Source organism: Trichogramma pretiosum, unplaced genomic scaffold (genome assembly GCF_000599845.2).
Source record: "Trichogramma pretiosum strain Unisexual culture from Peru unplaced genomic scaffold, Tpre_2.0 scaffold37, whole genome shotgun sequence".
In the NCBI taxonomy this organism is placed as follows: domain Eukaryota; kingdom Metazoa; phylum Arthropoda; class Insecta; order Hymenoptera; family Trichogrammatidae; genus Trichogramma; species Trichogramma pretiosum.
In genome coordinates this window covers 1,046,435-1,066,884 of record NW_019641622.1, presented here as the reverse complement: position 1 = coordinate 1,066,884, position 20,450 = coordinate 1,046,435, and the positions used below count along the sequence as shown (strand labels likewise).

At 40.4% G+C, this 20,450-nt stretch overlaps 1 protein-coding gene across 4 annotated transcripts in view; it reads left to right on the top strand.

The window, feature by feature from the left end:
* Positions 1-19,172, top strand: part of LOC106649701 — a 33,250-nt gene extending 14,078 nt beyond the window's left edge. For 2 of the 4 annotated variants that reach the window (XM_023458923.1, XM_023458924.1), the window contains exons 4-9: positions 5,158-5,861; positions 5,932-6,238; positions 14,462-14,740; positions 15,223-15,559; positions 15,645-15,901; positions 16,440-19,172. In XM_023458923.1, the coding sequence (XP_023314691.1) occupies positions 5,158-5,861; positions 5,932-6,238; positions 14,462-14,740; positions 15,223-15,559; positions 15,645-15,901; positions 16,440-16,562 (2,007 nt within the window). In that variant the 3' untranslated portion in view covers positions 16,563-19,172. The remainder of the gene's footprint in view (positions 1-5,157; positions 5,862-5,931; positions 6,239-14,461; positions 14,741-15,222; positions 15,560-15,644; positions 15,902-16,439) is intronic. The other 2 variants (XM_023458926.1, XM_023458925.1) reach the window with 2 other exon arrangements.
* The last annotated feature ends 1,278 nt before the right edge of the window (positions 19,173-20,450 follow it).

Sequence of the window (20,450 nt, the reverse complement as noted above, 5' to 3'; positions counted from 1 at the left end):
GAGATTCGAGTGAAAAAAATATTATTCATCGATTAACAGAGCCTTCCTAAAATAATAATAAAAATTCTGAAATCGCGCGCGTACGTACGACGCCTTTATTAACTCTCCGGCCCGTATTATAATAATGTATATCGCGCGATACTACGGCTAGGCTACATAAGACGCGCGCATACACACACGGCATTCATTCAGTGATTGTAATGGAATTCAAGGTGACCGCGATATCATAACGCCGCCGAGCTCACGCACCTTGAAGGTACATTATAAAAATACATACATATACACGTGTATTTTTTTCATTTCGCTTTTCCCACGTGACTCATTCGATAAAAAAAATAAGAAAAAAAAAATTACGTGTGTATATAATATGTATTTATATTTGTATTTCTGCTGCGTGCGCGCACTTCGCGTATAATAGCGCCGCGGACCTACGTAATCGCAGGCGCATTGCGTGTATATGTGTGTGTGTGTGTGTTTGTGTCCACCAACGGATTAACGAGCGCGCGCGTACACAGATTTTCACGCGTCGGCCCTCGGTTGACGCATTTTTCAATTCCTCGATATATACGCGACGCGAGAGATTCGGATTTTCGTCGCGTTTTTTTATTCTCGGATCTCTTTTTTCCTTCCCGAAGGATCGTTAAAAACTCATTAATCTCCGTTGTTAATGATTGCACACGAATAATGAGTGGGATACTATTCCGTAACACGTTGGTAAAAGTTCTCTAACGAAATCAAAATTAAAAAAGAAGAGAGGCAGCAAAATCGAAGGCGTTTGCAAGCCCATTTAACGGATACACAGGTGCATTATGGTCGCAGAGAGGAAATAGGCGTTTTCGTACGTCGTATACCCAAATCGTAAACACGAATTACTTATGTATTAAAGTAGACCAGAATAGCGATATGAGAAATAATTTCACATAACAATCGAATTTTCTTCTCTTTAATAAACTTGGAATGTACGAGAGGTGTGAAAAAATCTCAGTTACGACGGACACTCGGTAATTAATTCAAAATTAATCACGAATACGTAACTGTGACTGCTACGTCGTAGATACGGAGGGATTAACGCGTCTTTTGATAAGCGTGGAATTATTTTTTTTTTCTTTTCGAGGCGTTGTTGTTGTTCAAAGCCGTGAGATTACAGTCATTGACCCGCATCTGCGATAGATACGAGGCACGTACTAGACGCAAAACGGAGTCGTCTCTTTAAATTCTGAATATTTTTCCATCACTACTTATCTGTGACGTAACGAAATATATTATACGCACACATATGTCGAGTGAAAGCCCGGCATTAGGATTATCTCTCCGGGGTATCCGACGCAAGCTGGGGAATCACCAAATTGTGATACGCATCTGATTACAATGCATAAACGTGCAGTAACATAAATCGGACGCAGATCTTATATCATCGTTTCGGGTCATCGTGTGTACTTTTTCTCTCGGCCTGGTTTCCCAAAATGGAAAGAAAAAAAAATCAATTAAACGCCCCCTGACCGTCACGTAAAACATTTCTGATATACGATTGCGTATAATACACGATACGAAAGCTCATCCTGCAGCATCGTGCGTGTACGAACTCCCCACTCGCGCGACATTAGCTATCTAACTGTATATTTTCTACACATCGCAAAAGGTTTGGCGATCGCGCTGCTCCTTAAACTTTTTCAAACTCCGAGCGTACAATTAATTGGCCCACATTTCGACTGTGCACGAGTTGCTCTATTTTTTCCACGGAGTTTTAATTTTTTTTCCGCGATGCACTGCACTTTTGAACGCGGTTGTCGAAATCCACCGTACGCGCACTGCAGCGCAATTTCGCTTTATCCGCGATTGCGAATCGATATACATGTACGATATATTTAAGTATGTATACAAATTTAAATGTATCTCGTGTGTGTGTGTGTGTGTGTGTGTGTGTGTGTGTGTGTGTGTGTGTGTGTGTGTGTGTATACATACGTGTGCGTACCAACACGCGTATCTGTCTCTCTCTCGGTGCCGTATACACACATACGAACCGATTTCAATTGAAAGTTTTTCGGTACGTACACACATCGATATCTCCATGCACGCGCGCGCGCGGCTAACGCTCTGCAGTGTGTTGTATATGTATACATCGAAAATTACGCAACAATAAATGCGCCGCTGTTGCTGTATATACAACATGGCACATAGTGTTGGCCACTGGCGCGGTGCACAGTAGCTGCTGCCTGCCAGTGCCAGTGCCAGTGAGCTCTCTCGCGAACGGCAAGGACTGTATAGCTACTACTCCACTCGTGCCTCTTTTTCTCTCCCTTACGGTGCACCACACATACAGAGAGAGATTATGCGCTATATATATATAGCGCAGAAACGGCGACGACGACGACGTCCAAGCTTTATGCTATAGAGAATTACGAGGCGCTCTCTCTCTCTCTCTCTCCCGCGAGCCGCCGAGTTGAGCCAAGCGAACGAACGCGCGGGTATATATAATGAGGCTCTCGATGGCTATCTTATCGACAAAGCACGGCGGCAAGCAGCGGTACGCTTTGAAAAAGACGGCAAAACGGCACGGGCAGCAGCAGCAGCAGCAACTCTGCACAGCGCGGCGTTCTCTCTCTCTTTCTCTCTTGCTGCTATACGCTCGCCTCTCTGAGAAAGGACATGCACACACAGACACACACGTAGAGCACATTTACAAACGTATATATAAGAGGCATACATTATATGTGAGATCACCGCGAAAAAGAGAGAGAGAGAGAGAAACTCTTTGACGACGATGCTTACTGCTGCTGCGTACATGTAAACACGCGTCGTCGACTCCTTTTCCCGAATGATAAGGATGACGTATAGGTCCACAACGAACGTGTGTCATATTTTCGGGTGAAAGTCTCTCAAAAGATCAGAGAGAGAGAGAGAGAGAGAGAGCAAAACCCCCGCGCGCTGAGCAGATATCTCTTCGTGTGGTCGCTCCGAAAAACTTTTCGCGCAATTCGTGCTGCATTCAAAGCAGTATATTATATTCCCTTATGCAGTCATTACATATACATTGCTCCTGCTCGAGCTGCCAAAGTCGCGGAGAGTAGCGAACGTGCGAATGTGTTTGTTTGTACGTGTGGGTATAATGTATGTGTGCGAGCTTGTATTTGTACATAATCGCGCATGCACTCGTGCGCTGCTGTTGCCGCTGCTGCCGCTGCTGAGTGCAGCTATATAGACACCGCGCGCACGAAAGAGCGAGAGAGAACCGAAGGTTTTGCTATCAAAAATGGAGTGAAAGTAGTATCCCCACCGCGCGCCACGCGGCTCACACAATCCTCTCTTCGTACGGTCGTCGTCGTCGTTGAACTCTCTCATCTTGGGTATTTGCGGCTCGGATAAAGTTTGAAGTATTTTATGTACTCACTCACTCATGCACACACGTATACGCATACACGTACACATTTACAATTCGGTATCATGCGGACTTGCTGCATATGATGTTGTGTTGTGTAATTGCTCGATCATCATCATCGTCGTCGTCGTCGTCGTCATTATCCCTCCCTACCACCGCGATGCACTTTGTTCTTCGGCTTATCTCTCGCGTATATTTATTAGGCAAACCGATACGAGCGTGTTCTTTTTTTTTGCTGATGCTGCTGCTGCCGCTGTTGCTCGAGCGCGCGGGTTTTTTTCGCGCATTTTTAAGTAATTAAAACCGACGCGCGACCAATCGCAGCAAACGAGCTCGTCGGAGCTGCCTCGTAACTCTTTCATTTTCTCCATCTCTCTCTCTGTCTCTGTTTGCCTCTTCATTTCTCTTTAATCGCGTATTATACCAGCGCGATATTTTTCTCGCGTAAAAACGTTTCGTGAGTATCGATGCCTGTGGGCGATCGGTCACACCTGTGGCTGTAAAAGCCGCTTCGACGTCGCGCGTCTATCTGCTACGCGTGTGTGATGTGCATCACAATGCGCAACGCGATAAGCGCAACCGCGCGTCGTCGTCGTCACATTTTACGTGCGCAGCACACATAGAATTCATAGAGCTCTAGCTGCGACCTCGATACACATGCACACTTTTATATTCTCTGACTCTTCAATTCCATGCGAAATGCACACGTATTATATGTACGTATCCAACAGTACTAGCTGCTGCTGCTACTACAACATTCATGCGAACGCAACACTAACAGCGTCGTAGTAAGCAGCAGCAGCATCGGCAAAAAATTCTCCGCGAGCATGTGTCTGTCTCTCTGCTGTGTATGTACGTGTGCTGCACCGTACGCTTAGAAACGAGTAAAAGAGAGACAAGTGGTTCGGTTATCAGAAGCGCGCGATCGACCTGTGTCCGTGTGTTTGTCTGTGTGTGCGAGCATGTATGCGACACGTGAATGTGTTTGTATGTACGTTTATATGCGTCTGTTCGTTTGATGTCTGCACATTCCCGTATCTATGTGTAATACCACCACGAATATACGTATCTGTGTTGTATTCGCGTGTGTATGTGAGAGCTCGCGATCGCGAGTACCTACTAGCGTTGTTGCATCATTACATGCGCGTACGTACGAATATATACTGTACTCGGAAGAAACACTTTATACGGCGCTGCTACTGCTGATACGTGCAACTTTGAAAAAAAAAATAACATAAGACAGTAGCGCGCGCATGCAGCAAAGATTTTTAATTTTTTTTTTTTTGCAGTATTAAGAGAGAGAGAGAGAGAGAGAGAGAGGAAATACATTTTTCTTGTTGCCCATTTTTTTTGTTTGTTAAGCGTCGAGTAGTGCGCGTACGCGCGCAACAGGTACCCCATGTGCGCGCGAATCTTCTAAAAAAATGAGATAAAAAAAAACAACAAAATATGTATATGAGGAGGTAAAACTACGGAGCAGGAAGTCGAGTCGGTTGAGCATGGTTTCGGGTATATACCTGCTATAGCGCTGCTCTGCCGATGCACGGCGCGCCGCGATCGTTTTCTTTGTGCCTCCGGTAAACGCTGTGAAGTGTATACAGCGAGTCTCTCTTACTCTCTTAAGGGTATCCCGGAGAACTGAATATCGATATATCGATGAACTTTCCTTCCTCTTCTTGCCTCTCGAAAGCCAATATCATTTTTATGTTAAAGAGATACGTCGAAAAAAATAACAGCAACTTGGATTCTAATGCGCCATTTTTCTTTTTCTTTTGACGCAGGAACAAAAGCTGTCAAAGATCACCAGTTCGGGAGAAGAGGACCATTTAAGGGATATCGATGAGCCGTTCAGTAATGATTTGCCAAAGCAAGAACCAACAAAGTTGGAAAACTCAACAGAGGACGTGCTCGTGAAAACCGATGTCCAGAAGGAGGAAGCAGGAGAAAAAGAAGCGCCACAAAACGAAAAGAAAGAGTCCCCGAGGCCGGGGTCGAGCCCAGTGGCACCAACAGAAGAAGAGCCCAGCGAGAGCAGGGCGAGCGATACCAAAGTTTCGCCAGCGCACGAAACTGACTCGAGAGGAGAGCAAAATTCGGTAGTGGTCGAGTACCCTCCGAGCCCCCTCCAGACGACGAACGACATCAACATGATGGACACCTCGTCGGTGGACGATTCTGATCCTGAGAGATTGGAAATCGAGGAGGAGGACGACGAGGAGCCGCCCCAAATACTGCCGGAGGTCACGATCAGAATCGAGAATGGCCACGAGCAACAGCAACAACCCTTGAACAAGAAAGCCAGATTTGCGGACTACAACACCAATGGCATGAAGAAGGTCCTGTCGCCGAAGAACGACAACGCGGCCAACAGCAATTCCAACAACAATCACGACAGTGTCATCAAGCCGGACATGTTCGGCGGCCGCAACAACGGGGTGCAGGAAGCCGACGTTGAGACGACGAAATTGTGGAACGCCCTCGCAAGGTAACGCATCGTGATAACGACTCTGCTTTTTCCTTCTACCCCCTTCCGCGATCACAACCTTTTTTTACAGTTTCCAATCGATGCCTTTTTACAGCAACAGAAACATCGAGGTGACGCGGACCAACGGCGACAAGCAGCATCCCATCCTGCCGATGGCCAACAACAACGGCTTCGACATGGCCGAGCTCATGCAGTCGTACTTCGGCGCGCACATGCTCTCGGGCATGACGCCGCTGCAGCAGGCCATAGCCATGGCCGCGCAGAAGACGGCGCTCATCGGCGGTATGGCCCTGACCAAGGACAACAAAATCTTCATGGACTCGCACTCGCACCAAATAGCCAACGCTCTTGCCCAGCAGCAACAGCGTAGCTTTCAGGTAAGCAGAGAGTATTATAACGATAGTCCCACATGGCAGTAGCAGCAGTATTGTACAGAAGCCGGCTGCTGCTGCTGTATTATTAATATTCCCGGGGATTGATTGGTTTTTCCTGGAAGCCGCACTAAGATACTTTATAAGACTGATAGATTTTTCTACTCTTGTGCTTGAAAAAGTCGCAAGTCATGATTTTTTTCTCTCTAACTATCCCGAATAATCAACTGATTAACTGTAGGCCTTTGCTGTTTCTTGAATTTTTCAATAAGTAGAACGCGCGTGATTTTATCAAAAGCACTTGTAACCATTAGTCGCAGCTCTGCGTGCTGCTGCTACTGCTGTCCGTCTCTTCTATTTCTTTTGTTTTCTTATTTTTTTTTTTTTTTTTTCATTAATAAAAATGACGAAGTATATCCTTCTTAACGAGACAACTCGTGCTCGGTCCATATTGTCGCTTCGTCGAATCTACAACTTACCATACGTAATCAAGTCTTTAAACTGGCCCCCGCTTTGTAGCATTCGTGGCAGCGGCAGCAGAGAATTTGTACCTAATTTTTTTTTCTCTCTTTTTTTTCGAACGTGTATACGTTAACGCGAGTTTAAGAGAAAAATAGGCCTCTGCTACAAGCGCGCTTGGTAGTACACCCCCACACACTCGCGCGTCCGATAGAATCGTGGCTGAGTAGAGAGCACAAAGGAAAAGTAAGGCCTGCTGCTGCTGCTTTAGCCCAGGAGAAACTTGTTGAATGGACTTGCACACGCGTATGTGTGTACTTGTGTGTATATGCGCGTACGCATACAAGCTCGCGTTCTGATGGACTGGAATGTCTATACACGCACTTTTTTCAGGGATTGAATGTGCTGAATCTTTGAAATTATGCGCTCGCTGTGCTGCGCGCACCGAGCACACATTTATAACTCGCGAAGCACACACTTTATTTAGATGTCGTTGACGCGCAACCGCTTGTGTTTTATATATATTTATTTCGTACGCGAGCCCGACGTATTAAATTGCGCACTGCACAAGGTGCAGCAAGCGCACTCGGATAACAGAAATGAAAAAAAAGAAAGAAACATACAAACGAATATAATAATCGCTGCGACAGGCGTATTTCTCGAGGACAAAAGGAGATTTCGGGTATACGTTCTCCTTCCTTTGTTGTTTCAGTCGGTCTTGTGATAACGATGATCTAGCTAATTATTCTTCCGAGAAATAGCACGAGCCATTACTTCGTGGATCTCGCGCGCGAGCAAGGCCTTTATATACATATTGTGATAAGTGTTGAGCTGGCCGTAGGAGGAACAAAAAAATAACATAATGAATTCGTCCCAGTCTTACGAGCTCGAAGCGTAGATACGAACTATAATAATGTATTAAAAATCAAAACTGCTCTCCGTTATACATCGTATAAAGAAGCACATAGGCGAGGACAAACACTTGTAATAATCGAGATGGACATTCCGATATCCGGCGTGACTTTTCGAAACGAAAACCCACACATGTGTATGCGAGCGCACAAATTCATACAAGTCGGTATAATACAAGTATGTATATCAAGGTGGTGCGGCGCGCAGCGCATTTACATTATTATCGTTGTCATTCTCCTGCGAAATAGTAAAAATGAAAACGTCGAAAAATCCCCCGGGCCCATTCATATCATGCCGTACAATAACAATACATTGTCGCTGCTTCTCGTCTCTATGTATAAAAATTCGAGGCCCATAGGTCTTGTACAATGCGCTCATCTCTCTCGCTCGTTCGGCGCTCCATTATCTCTGGCTCATTCACGGCTGCTGCTGCTGCTGCTGCCGTGGCGAAAAAGAAAAAAGAAGGAACATTTGTATAAATCTGGAATAGCGAGCGAAATGTAGGAGAGAGAGAGAGAGAGAGAGAGAGAGCGAAAAAATTTCCTCGAAACCGTAAAAGGCGCAAAATCTTACTATCATCTATAAAAATCCCCTTGGTTCCGATACACACGCACGAGGCACAAATACGGAGAGCAGCGGCGGTGGCGGCAGCGGCTTAAAAATTTTTCTGCGCCGGAAAAGCCGGACAATAGGTGTGTGTGCTGCCTATAGGGCCCCCGAAAGTGTCTTACAAAAATCTCCTGAGACTTGCGGACAATAATATACCAATATCTTTCGTCGTGCTGCTCTTGTATCTCTCTACACGTGCATGTGTTAGTTTGTGTGTGTGCAGATATAGGTACTACGCGCATAAAAGTATGAAAAATTTTCGGTTCCACGAATGTCTCAGGTACACACAGGCGCGCAACATATAATACGTATCGAAGAGCAGAGAGCGAGCAACTAACAGCAGCGGCGACGAGCGGAGGGGACATTGCCGAGCGAAAAAAGATATACTTACTACAGCACAAAAGCGCTTATAGCATTCGGAATCCTTTGAAAATTTCGTTCGGAGAGACTTATCTTGGAACATCTGTTAACAGAAACTCACACGCAGACCTTCGTCTCTCTCTCTCCTCCTTTTTTCGCCATGGCTACCTTTTTTTCTTCTCTCTCTCTATCTCTCTCCTCTCTTCGCTCATGAGTTCGAAGAAGCGAAGAAGAGAGTAAATCTTTTCTTATCTGCCGTGTTTCTCTCCGGCCTTTTGATTATATTATACGCGCGCGTGTTATTGTACCATTAAATACGTAGACGATTATACACAATCACGGACGAATCGCGTTATTTTGGAAATTCTTAGTCACTCTTTGATTTGTTATTTTTTGTCTGACGTTGTTGTTCTTTTAATTTTTTTAAGCCGTGACGTAATTACCAACGAAAGCACCAAAGAAGAATTCACTTTCTTTCTCGGTAAAAATGATAACGTGATAAAGTCTGGGGAATCATGGCTATAAATATATATAAATTCTTTTTTTCAAATGAACGGGGAGAGATGATCTCTCGTGGTATGGAGAGCCCCTCCGGTACGCGCATGTTTGTGTGTGTGTGTAGTAACCTCGATTGCTGATCGATAGGTCTGGTATAATGACCTGCGCAATCATATATTAAATCAGAATTGTCTTTGAAAAGTCGCGATATGCGTATGTGTTATTATCGACTTTCTCTGGTTGGTGATTAATTTTTTCACAGCTTGGTGTGGTGCTTGCCTCATCCGCGCATAGCATAATGGTATGTCGCACAAAATGCTCCCGATGTTAAAGCCTCGTCGCGATGCTTTATCAAAATCGACCATTTTTTCTCTGTCTCTCTCTATCTCTCTTTCCATTATAATGAGATTTTATAGAAAGACGAGAACACGACTGGCCTATGAGATTTTCAAGGGAACTCGAGGCGCGGAATCTCTGATTCTTCGATGAGAACTGATTGATCGGTGCGATAACGCCGTGGACCGTGATTTTATACATACATATATAACATTATAATACATTGACCAGTGATCCAGAAAAGTCTGTCTTACGAATTATCGGGCCGCCTTATCCGCGCACTCAGCCATTCATAATCACTCATATTATAAATCTACGCGGCGTGTGAATATATAAATATGATATCGCGGCCAGTATATAAGTACCCAGAAGTGTAATCAGTCAAATAAAAATATAAATACGAATCTCGGGATATTTTAATTTCTGCTCTGTTTTTAATTTTAATTTTTTCTTTTTCACAATCTTCATCTGTCATACTGCTGCGGCGGCGGGCATCCAAACGTTAAAACCATGACGTGATCCGTGTAAACTTTATTAACGTACGTTATAATTTATATAGCAATATGTGCCGAAGTGAATGAGAGAATCGCGCGCAGACAGAGGCGAGCGCGAGAAGAAGAGAGAGAGAAAAAAATTTGCTGCTCGCATGACGCATTATCAGAAACAATATCCCGTTATATCGGTTATTCGCCCGATACGGTTGCTTCGCCAACCATATACACATGCGTGCGTACATATATATCGCACGTCGTTACAATAATATAATACATTATTATACATTACACACAAACGAAACGAGAAATCCGGAGCGTACATAATTTTATTTTCAAAGAGAATCACACATAAATATAATATACAAATATATGTGTACGTATTATGAGCATTTATAATGTCGAAGCAACGTGTATACACGATCCGCAAAGTCTGTGCAATATTATTCCTTTATCGCCGTGCTCGCTCGCTTACTTCTCTCTCGTTCGCGCTTTGCGATGTGATATACAAAAGGGTCTCTCTCTCTCTCTCTTTCTCGCTCTTTTTTCGGGGGCCTTCGCTTCCTCCTTTCTTATATCTATTATCTTTAAAAGAGAGCCCCACATGTTTGCGCTCGAGCGTGTGCTCGCGTATGTGTGTTGTGTGTGAGTGTGTATACCTGCGCTGCTGCACGAAGGCAGGTGGGATATAGGCTACCACCGGCTTCGATTTTAAAGAAGTAGGGATGCTCGTTTCTTCTTTCTTTGTGCCAACAGCGCGCGGCGCACACGGCACATATAGTGGTATATATATATATTGAGAAGGACTCCTTATGGGATCTTCGGTTTCCCCCCTACCTTTCCTGTGTGCAGTTACATGTGTATGGGTATACACATACGAACACACACCACCAGGACGAGTGCCCATCCGCGGCGGCACACGGTGATTGCGCACTTAAGTCGCGTTCACAGCGCTGCGCTGATACCGAGAGCGACGGCGACGGCTGCGGAGGATTTATTATTTCAACGTGTATTAATCCTCCATTTATGTAATTGCGTAATTCTGCGTTGTTTTTTCTTTCTGTACTGTTAATGCGCGCACGCACACACACATTTGGTCACTTCAAAGAGTAAGGAGAGGAGAGAAGATTACGCGACCAATGGAACGTTACACAATGACAAAGCGATCCGTGTGATACTACGTTATATTATTCTTTGGGCTTTTTTTCGAAAGCTCGCGGCTCGTCGTGAGCATAAAAGTACTTATAGTTTGAAAATCGTAACCTTGAATGATTACAATATCACGCAATTAACATACAGCTTCTAAAAATCATCTCTTTCTCTTTCTCTCGACGCTACTCGTATCTATTTATCTCTAACTATAAAAACACGATGTTTTCATAAGCTGCGAAAATCGCTGAAATTTTTACGTCACGTAATATATATATTACATATCTGTACATATGAATCCGCGGTGGCGGCTGCTCGTACAGCCGTTTACGCTCTGTACGTATGTACGTATGTATGGTGTGAGGCCAATGATTCATTGTTGCACGTGTTTCTCACATTATGTTACCCTTCGGCAAAAATGTGAACTCGGCTTTACGCGCCGCGGCGTGAGAGAGCAGATACACAAGCTGCTGCTTGCCTGCTGCTGCCGTTGCTGCTACCGATGCTCACCTGACCTGGTCTCTCTCTCTCTTCTCTCTTTCTTGCTTATCGTCCGCACGTCCTCTTTCTTCTCCTTTTATACCCACACACACACACACATAAGTGTATACGTGTTTCTGTACGGTAAAAGGGAAGCCTTCTTATCTTTCGGTTATACGGTTCTCGTCCTTACTCGGAGCTCAACTGCTACTACTACTACTACTACCTGCTGCTGCTTTGCCGCCGCGCGCCTCTTCGATGTTTCGCGGAGAACGATTAGCTAAACTCGATCCTGTTTCTTTTCTTTCGCTTCTCTTCTTTTTGCCCTTTTTCTTCCTCTCCTACCTTTCTCTCTCTCTCTCGCTCAATGTTGTAGGAGGAGAGGATGAATATGCTCGAGTTTCGATTGTGTATTATGTAGTCCTTTTTGCTCCAGCTCCGAAGTATACCTGTGTGTGCGCGCGCGCGTGTGCATGTGTGTATGTTTGTATGTATGTATACGAAAAAAAAAAACAACGAGAAAAACAACTTTGAATGAGTGAGTGAGTGAGAGGCCATTATGACGATAAAATGTATTACAAACTGGTCGTTGAGATTATTTTCGGGGGCCCTCCCCGATCTTATTATACTGGGTCTTTTTTTCCAGGAGCCGCGCCGATGTGTTTGTACGCAAGCATTTTACATAATGTATCAATACTTATTAAATACACACATTATGAGAAATCATACTCCTTTTTTCTCGGGTTCCCTCCCTCCCTCTCTTTTTTACTGCTTTTGTGCTCCTTATCTCTTGTCTATATGCCCAGCGTCAAGTTATGTTTATTCAGAGCCAACATGTCGCGCGCGCACACACGATGTTTGTACATCGTAGGCGTGTGTGTCATGTTGTGTGCTCTGGCTACTACCTAAATCAACATTTGGAATATTCAAAATTTCGTCCCTCTCTCTCTCTTTTCTCTCATACCATTACACTCGTATGTACAAGCGCGCGGCTTTACACGAATGTCCATCTGCTACTGTCGTCGTCGTCGTCGTCGCGTGCGCTCCGCATTATATTAGGCTCCAGCGGTCTCGATTTTTCACAATGTTTCCGTGTATTATTTGCTCGAGGACTCGTCTCGTGTCCCCGCGACTCACTTCGATTATACATACATGACAGCGAGCTTACATTATATAGGCACATGAGACAAAAGAGACGCAGGAGAGAGAAGAGAGACGTGGGTAAAAAATGAAATAAAAAATAAAAATAAGAAATCTTTTTACGAAATTTACATAGAGCGTTATCCATCACGCGCTAGCCGTACTCCGCAGAGAGGCTATCTATCAAATCGCCTGTTATATTGGCCCATATAAAGAGCAGAGAGCGGTATCTATTGGTTCCGTGAATTAACTTATTGATATTTCAAGGTCCTTTAATATTGGATACGTATGGGTACGCGATACACAGCGCAGCCGCCGCCGCTGCTTTTTGCCCACTATATGTATACGAGTATTATGTATAGCTTTATATACCTTGCGGTGAGCGTCAATTTTTTTTTCTTTCTTTCTTTCCTTCTGATTAAATGTATCATTATCGTGGAAAAAAAGGCGCACGCGAAATACTACTCAACTCCAGGCCTGTTAAGAATGTGTGCGAATTTAAGGAATCGACTTTACAACGTAGGTAGGTAGACAGGAGAGAGAGAGATAAAAATGCGAAGGTATACTGGTTTACCATCGATTTCTATGATTCGGCTTTTACGAGTTATTCGGCGAAATATCGTGCATCATCGGGTTCCGCGTCTCCGTCTTAACATTCCTTATCTGGTGCGAGCATGCTGGTATTATAAAAAAAAAACTGACTCTGAATTTTCACATGATTCGTAAAAATTTTTATACTTACGCGCGCAAGCAGTTTGATGATCACGCAGCAGTTCTCCACAGCTCGCATTTTGATTTATGATAAAGAGAAAAAGAAGACCACCGCCGCTATCTTGCAAGAATCTAAATTCAAAACTTAAACCTGGACCGGGGACAGATGTTCGTCGATATCGTATTGCCAGAATAACGTTCGTCGCTCGGTTATTTGATAACAGCTGATAAGTTCGTATTTCGGAACAGCGCAGCTGAAACTTGATTGCAGCATGATGAGCATATATTTAGGGAATGAGCCGACGCAGCCACACGTAAAATCGAGAACCGACGAGGTTTTCTTACGTTTATCAAAAAAAGCCATACTCTCACGAATATTAGCGTTCCATTATAATGTGCGGAAGTCGATGCATTGGGAGTTAAAATTTCGAGAAAAATATACACGAGTCACTGTGTTCGTGTTATCACGCAGAGCGAGTCGAGACAAGTGTTTGGTAGACCCGACAGATGTTCCATAAGCGATCGTTCGGGTATAAAGAAAAGTCGATGTCTCAAGGAAAAGGAAAAAAAAAATGAAAGCGTACTCGAGCGCATTAGGATTATACGTTTGTAATGAGCTCGCGCGCTCTGTAGCATACTGCCTTTATCGTTTCAGCTTTCCAGCGATGAGTTTTCGAAATTACCCAAAGTAGATAAACAAATAAAAATTGGTCCACTCGCTCTTCTTCATAAGTAGTGTTAAGAAATCACTCAAATGAGAAAATCTCGAATTCGGGCAGACTAAAAAAGCGGCCCGCCAGATCTCGCTCGCTCATTAGCATGAGACTTTGATCGTTTTTTTCCCATTTTTTTTGTTACTACATCTCAAAAGCCTCGCGAGCGAAGCACATAAGACTATTCAATAGCCATGCATCATTGATGAGAAACATCGTCTCATCGTGCTCGGCGAAATCGGCCCAGATAAGATCAACGAAACGATTTTCAGAGATTTTCGTTCCAAAACTCCCGATTCTAAATCCCTGCGATTAAATTTGCTTCGAAAATGTAACAATAACCGAAATCTCATTGATTATTTGATTCACAGCAGGCATCGATGGACAGTAATCCATCGAGTCCCGCATCGACCGGCCGCAAGGAGAGCAAAGGCAGACGCAAGCAGAGCTACCCCAGCAAAGCCCCAACTACACCCCCACAGTCGTCGGAAGGCGATCATCAGCAGCCCATGCCTCTGCAACCCTCGTTGCAACAGCATCACCAATTCCCGCAGCAGACGCAGACTCAGCGCCGGCAGTCGAATTCCAGTGATGAGGTGGCGAACGATTACAGCAACTGGGCAGTCGCTACTGTCAACAAGGGAGGAAAGGTCAGTAATTTTTTTCTATTTCAGATGAAATTAGAAATGTATAGAAAGAATTACAATGGCAAAGTAATCGTAGTAAAATAAGCAGCGATCAGTTGTATTGTTTACATTTAGGTCGTAAGATGACTAGACCCAATTTGAGCCGTAACTCTTTGATCACACGAGAGATTTCGTTACTTTCAAATCAATTAGCGTGCATTAATCATTTTAATAGTAAATTTTTCCATCGTTCGTATTCAAATTTAAATTACACAGATGAAAATGTAAAAAACCGCGAAGAAATTTTAAGTAGTCGCTGCATGGTTAAAATTTGAGTCACAATAACAGAAAATGGGACATGTTTTTCCCATATTCAATCTTTGCAGAAAAAAAGGAGCCCATGAACTTTGAATTTTTTTATGAAACCCTATTTTATCACGAAATGATGTTACACCAATATCGAAGAAAAAATTGACGTTAATTAATATTATTTTTCACTTTTGCAGTATTATGATGACACGAAGCAACACAATGAAAATCTTCATGCCTCTGCTATGGTAGGAATGAACTTGACTAGTACTAGTGGCGCTCTGGTTCCCCAAAATAGCGACAGTAATTCTTCCTCCACTGCTGGGGGTAAGAAGATCGAGATGTCCTGCACAAATTGCGGTACCATGACCACTACCATATGGAGGCGCAATCTCAAGGGCGAGATGGTTTGCAATGCTTGCGGACTGTATTATAAATTGCACGGCATCAATCGTCCGGTCACCATGAGACGCGACACCATTCACACACGAAGACGCAGACCCAAGGGTGAAAAGTCAAACAGCAGACAGCGAAGTAAGTGTTCTTTGGGGTTTTTAAGCACGTGCGCTTCACTTACAAAAGCTCGAGTATATTTATACAAATTTTTGTTCGATCGTAGGGAGGAGCGAAGCAAACGCAATAATGGGCTCCCCAGCTCAAATGGCAGGGTTACCGTCGATGGAGCCCATGGATCAAGAAAGCGCAAATATGCTGGTGGCCCTCCGGTCCCAAATACAGCCGCACTTACTGCTAGCCGCTGCAATGACACAAAATCCAAACATGTCTAACCCATCCGCATCTATTAGGCCGCCACAAATGCCGAGGTCATCAATGAATTACAACATGCCAATGACTACATTTTTGCAGCAGATGCAGGTTGACAAGCATTTAAGATTTTAAATATTACTTTTTAATGGATAAGATCTACCTGCTTATTCCTGCAATTATCCATTAAAATAATCGCTTGCATGTTGACTTATCATTTTTTTTAACCTCCTACACTTTTTAATCATACTAACTGTCACTCAAGAAAGGAATCATGAATAATTTTAACGATCATTATAGTTAATATAATGATAGAATTAATAAATATAATGATCATAAACAATAGTGAACTTTCTTGTTAATTTATTTTTATTTTTTTTATTTTTTTGTGTGCTGTAATGCTTGGATATTAAACCTAAAATAATAAAAAAAACTAATTGTATTTAATCGCTTTTCAATTCTGTCCTCTTAAATAACAAATATCTTCACTAAAGTGTGGAAAATTAAATAATAATGAATTATGTAATGGCTACTAACATACTTTTTCAGTAAAGTTATAATAACGAACATTTTCCGCAATTTATGTTAAGAACAGAAATGAAAATGGATGAAATGAATACAATTTAACATTTCTTATAATTACTTCTAGAACATCAAAACTGAAGATGAACGACAAGATGAAAATGGAGAACTAGATGATGATGACGACGATAATGTATCAGATTTGCCGTTGAACTTGGTTTCAACGTCACTTGCTGAAGAGGCTCATTGATCTTCGATGTCGTACCAGGATCGTGGGTCAGTGACGTGTTTACAATTGTATCATAAGCGGTGTTATGCAGTCTCGCCTTGTATAAAAATCTGATGTTACGTCACTTATTTTGCGTGAGAATTACACGCTGAAAATGTCTATCTTATTTTTTGAAATGTTTTTTCAATGCTAAGCGAATGAATACTAGAACGCCCTTCTTCAAATACTTAATGATATTATAATATTTGTCAAAGACACAGTATTAAGTTCGAAAAAGAAAATCATTTGGGCGATGTTACGTGATGATGTAGGTTGAAAGCATTAGATAAAACAAATTGTACATAATAACATGAAGCAAACAATAGGATATTGTTTTAGGATTGATCGATGAATATTTTTATATAAGATGTAAAGAAATGATGAAAAAATATTCTATAATTTATGAAATAACGAATCTCATTCAAGACGTAAGAGTTGGAAAATTAAAACGTCTCTGATAAACTAAAAACGTTAAAGTTGAATGGTATGTTGTAAATAGAGGAAAAGAGTAACTCGTAGAAAACAAAAATGATGTATTTGGTGAAAAACTTTTGGGTATCATATTTTTTTATCGTCGTTGACGTTTTCGTCCAAAGATGCGATATTGACTTTGCGTTAATAGACGAGACAGTTACTCTGGGCATTTTTCAACGATACACGTTGCAGAAAACAGTGTAAATGTTTTGATCTAATTCGAAACAACAACGCTGTCTTTTCTGTTGATAAGTAGCGAGACTGAATTGTATACTTACCATATTTAACAATGATTTACTCGTTGCCACGATTATTAATTGATAATTGTAATTTTTCTTCGATTTACACCACTTAATTTTACTATTAACTGTATTTTTGAAGCCTTTTGGCTGTCCAATGTGAAATTTTATTACCAATCTAAACGTAGTTGGTAAAAGTACTCTAAAGAAACTTAATGCTCTCTATTTTGACTCAGTCTTATGAGTATTAGTAGAAATTTTAAGTGCCTTTTAGTTTTATTAGTCTATTTTTTGATTTTTAATTCAATTTTTAATATACTTTGGAAGCTTTTAACAAGTATTACCTCTGATCGAACTATCAAACAATTAAATCTAGTTCGTTCTCAAGCTTGATTATACTTAATCAGAGAAAAGATGCGACTTCTGCTGTATTAAGATGGTTAACTTTGTCTTTACTTTGTTCTTACATTGCTGAAATTCTAATTTCTAAGATTGATGAAAACTCATGAGACTTATGTACTTAAGTTGGAAGAAAAACTAATCTCATTATTTCACGTTTTCTCGTCGCCGTGTTAAATACTCGTTTAGAAATTCTTAATCTTGTAGTATTTCTATTGAAGACTCCCTTGATAATTTCGGCTAATGCACAAAAAGACAAATTTCAACATGAACTTGAAATTATTTTTAATTGAACAGTATTATCAATTGATAAGGAGCAAGTAAAAATGTTAAACTTTTCCAAAAGTTTTTTTAATAATAAGTTAAAAAAAAACCAATACGGTTATTTTAACTAAAAAAATTTTAAAAATCAAATTTTATTTGCTGATTTTATCTCTAATTTTTTGGTCTTTTATTGTTTTCAATTCGGCACGCTGGAAAAAACGATAATTCTCAAGTTAATCCAGTTCATTTTAGCTCTAAAAAATCTTAACAGTTCTGTGAACTGGCAGGCCTTAACAATGTGATCTTGTGATTTCAATAATTTATAGACTGGCGAATGAAAAATGAAATAGGGTTGATTGCTTCGGCATACGAAATAAAACATGATTACAACTTTTTAAGTTAGTTATAACCGATATCGTTATAGAGAAATCTAGGGGGCAGGTGCCTTTCGATAGCAAAAATATATCTTCATTTCACTGTGTCAAAAAAATTGGTAATTAAAATTGTTTGTTTCGTTATTCACAAAAAATATAACTTGTTGCCTAGATTAGAAAAAATCATTTGAGTAGTCAGTAGTAATGACACCACACAAATGGCCAGTGCATCATTTAGAGATGCGCACTTGTTTTACATAAACCTAATGTACTTTGCCAAAAATAGTTTTTAGTTTATACTTTCTTGTAACATAGAACATTATGTAGTTAAGTTTATTGAAATGATTTTTTTACTACCATTTTCTTTTCGAATCTCTTTCTTCTTCGTGAATTACACTTAGTCCATACAAGAGTATTTTAAGTTACTTCGACTCGAGTAATCTTGACTTTTTGCCGAACGTACTTAGTTTTCAGTATTTAACATGGTTTATTCGAAATCAACATTTACCAGTCGGTAAATTATTGGAATCACCAGAAGCATAGTCAATCACACATATTCAAGGGAGTTGATTAGTTTTTAATTGTTACAGCTGCTTAAAATTTTTTACAATAACTATACGGGCGTTGTAGATTTGACATAAAGTTTCAATACTTACAAGAACATACAAAGTGTATATTGATGAAAGTTGAGAAAGTAGAAATTTATTTACTTTTTATAATGTTTCATTCTTACACCGTAGACTTGTAAAATATAATTTTATTGATCATGCGCAACGTACGATTAAGCCTGTTTTTCGCACTTCCGAAGCATTTTATTGTTTTAATCGTATCCATGATTGTAATATTGAAATTTTTGTTAATCTGAATATTGTCATTTCAAACTTGAGCCAAGTATCAAAGCATAATAACTATTTAAACGAATAATGAAATAATAATATAATTCGATCGACTCAGACAGAGTGTGATGATAATCAGCAATTGATGTTTTTTATGATTCGTTATACGTGTAAATAATTTAATCTAACATATTAATATAGTTGTAACGTAAAAATTAATTAATTTATAAATATAATTGTAATAATACAATGAGATTATTAGTAAGATTATACAAAATAGTAACAAACTTTCAAGAGCAATAACTCTGTGCCAGTGTTTAAAAAAACGCACTCGATTCTTGTGTATATTTAAAAGATCATTTTTCATCAAAGATTATGTAAAATGATTTATAAAACTTTGTAATTTATTTTTGATACGCAAAAATACTCAAAATGTTATAATCTCATCACTCTACCAAATAGGTCTATATTGTGTATAAAAATCGCTGGTAGCGATATCTGCATTCTCTCTAAGAGCTATAAGCATGGCAACACATGACGGCATTATAAAATAGGCATTTTCTCATTAATTATTATGAATAAAAATGTTTAGTTTCTTCTTGCAATAATTTATGTTTTGATTTTTTTTTATTTATCCTGTGAAGTGCTGTTAACAGATGTATAAAATTAGTTCATACATTAAATGTTTAAAAGCAATGTGATTAATGGATATGGTTCGTAATCAGAACAATCGGTCCAGACTCGACTATTAATACGCTCTCTACTCTATGAAACTTGAAAATATTTTTATAAATGGAAGAAAAACTTTCTTGACGAAGTATAGTATAACTGTTATCAAATGTTACAAAAAAATGAATAAGAGCAAAGAATTGTAAAAATTATTATGAGGTACAATATCAATGGAATACTGATCGAATAATATAGTTTTGAAAGGTTAGCAATTTAAAAACAATCAATATTCGCATAAGATGGTTTACAGTGTGAATACTTGAACTCGAAGTTTTTTTATATTTTTTTCATATTCTGTTTGTCAATGTTAGTATTTTTTCAGTTTCTCGATTTATTGTTTTTTCCACTAGTAAATTTTTTATAGTTTTCAGATTGTCTTAATATTTTTATTGCATAATTTCTTCTAATAACTGTAAGCCTCAAATTTTTAAAAATGACTCTTGTTTTATTTTGAAGTCATAAAATGAATTTGTAAATCGTTTTCCATTATTTTTTATTTCGAATCATTTTCCAATAATACATTTTTTTGTTCCAAAAATGCAATAAATTTGTATT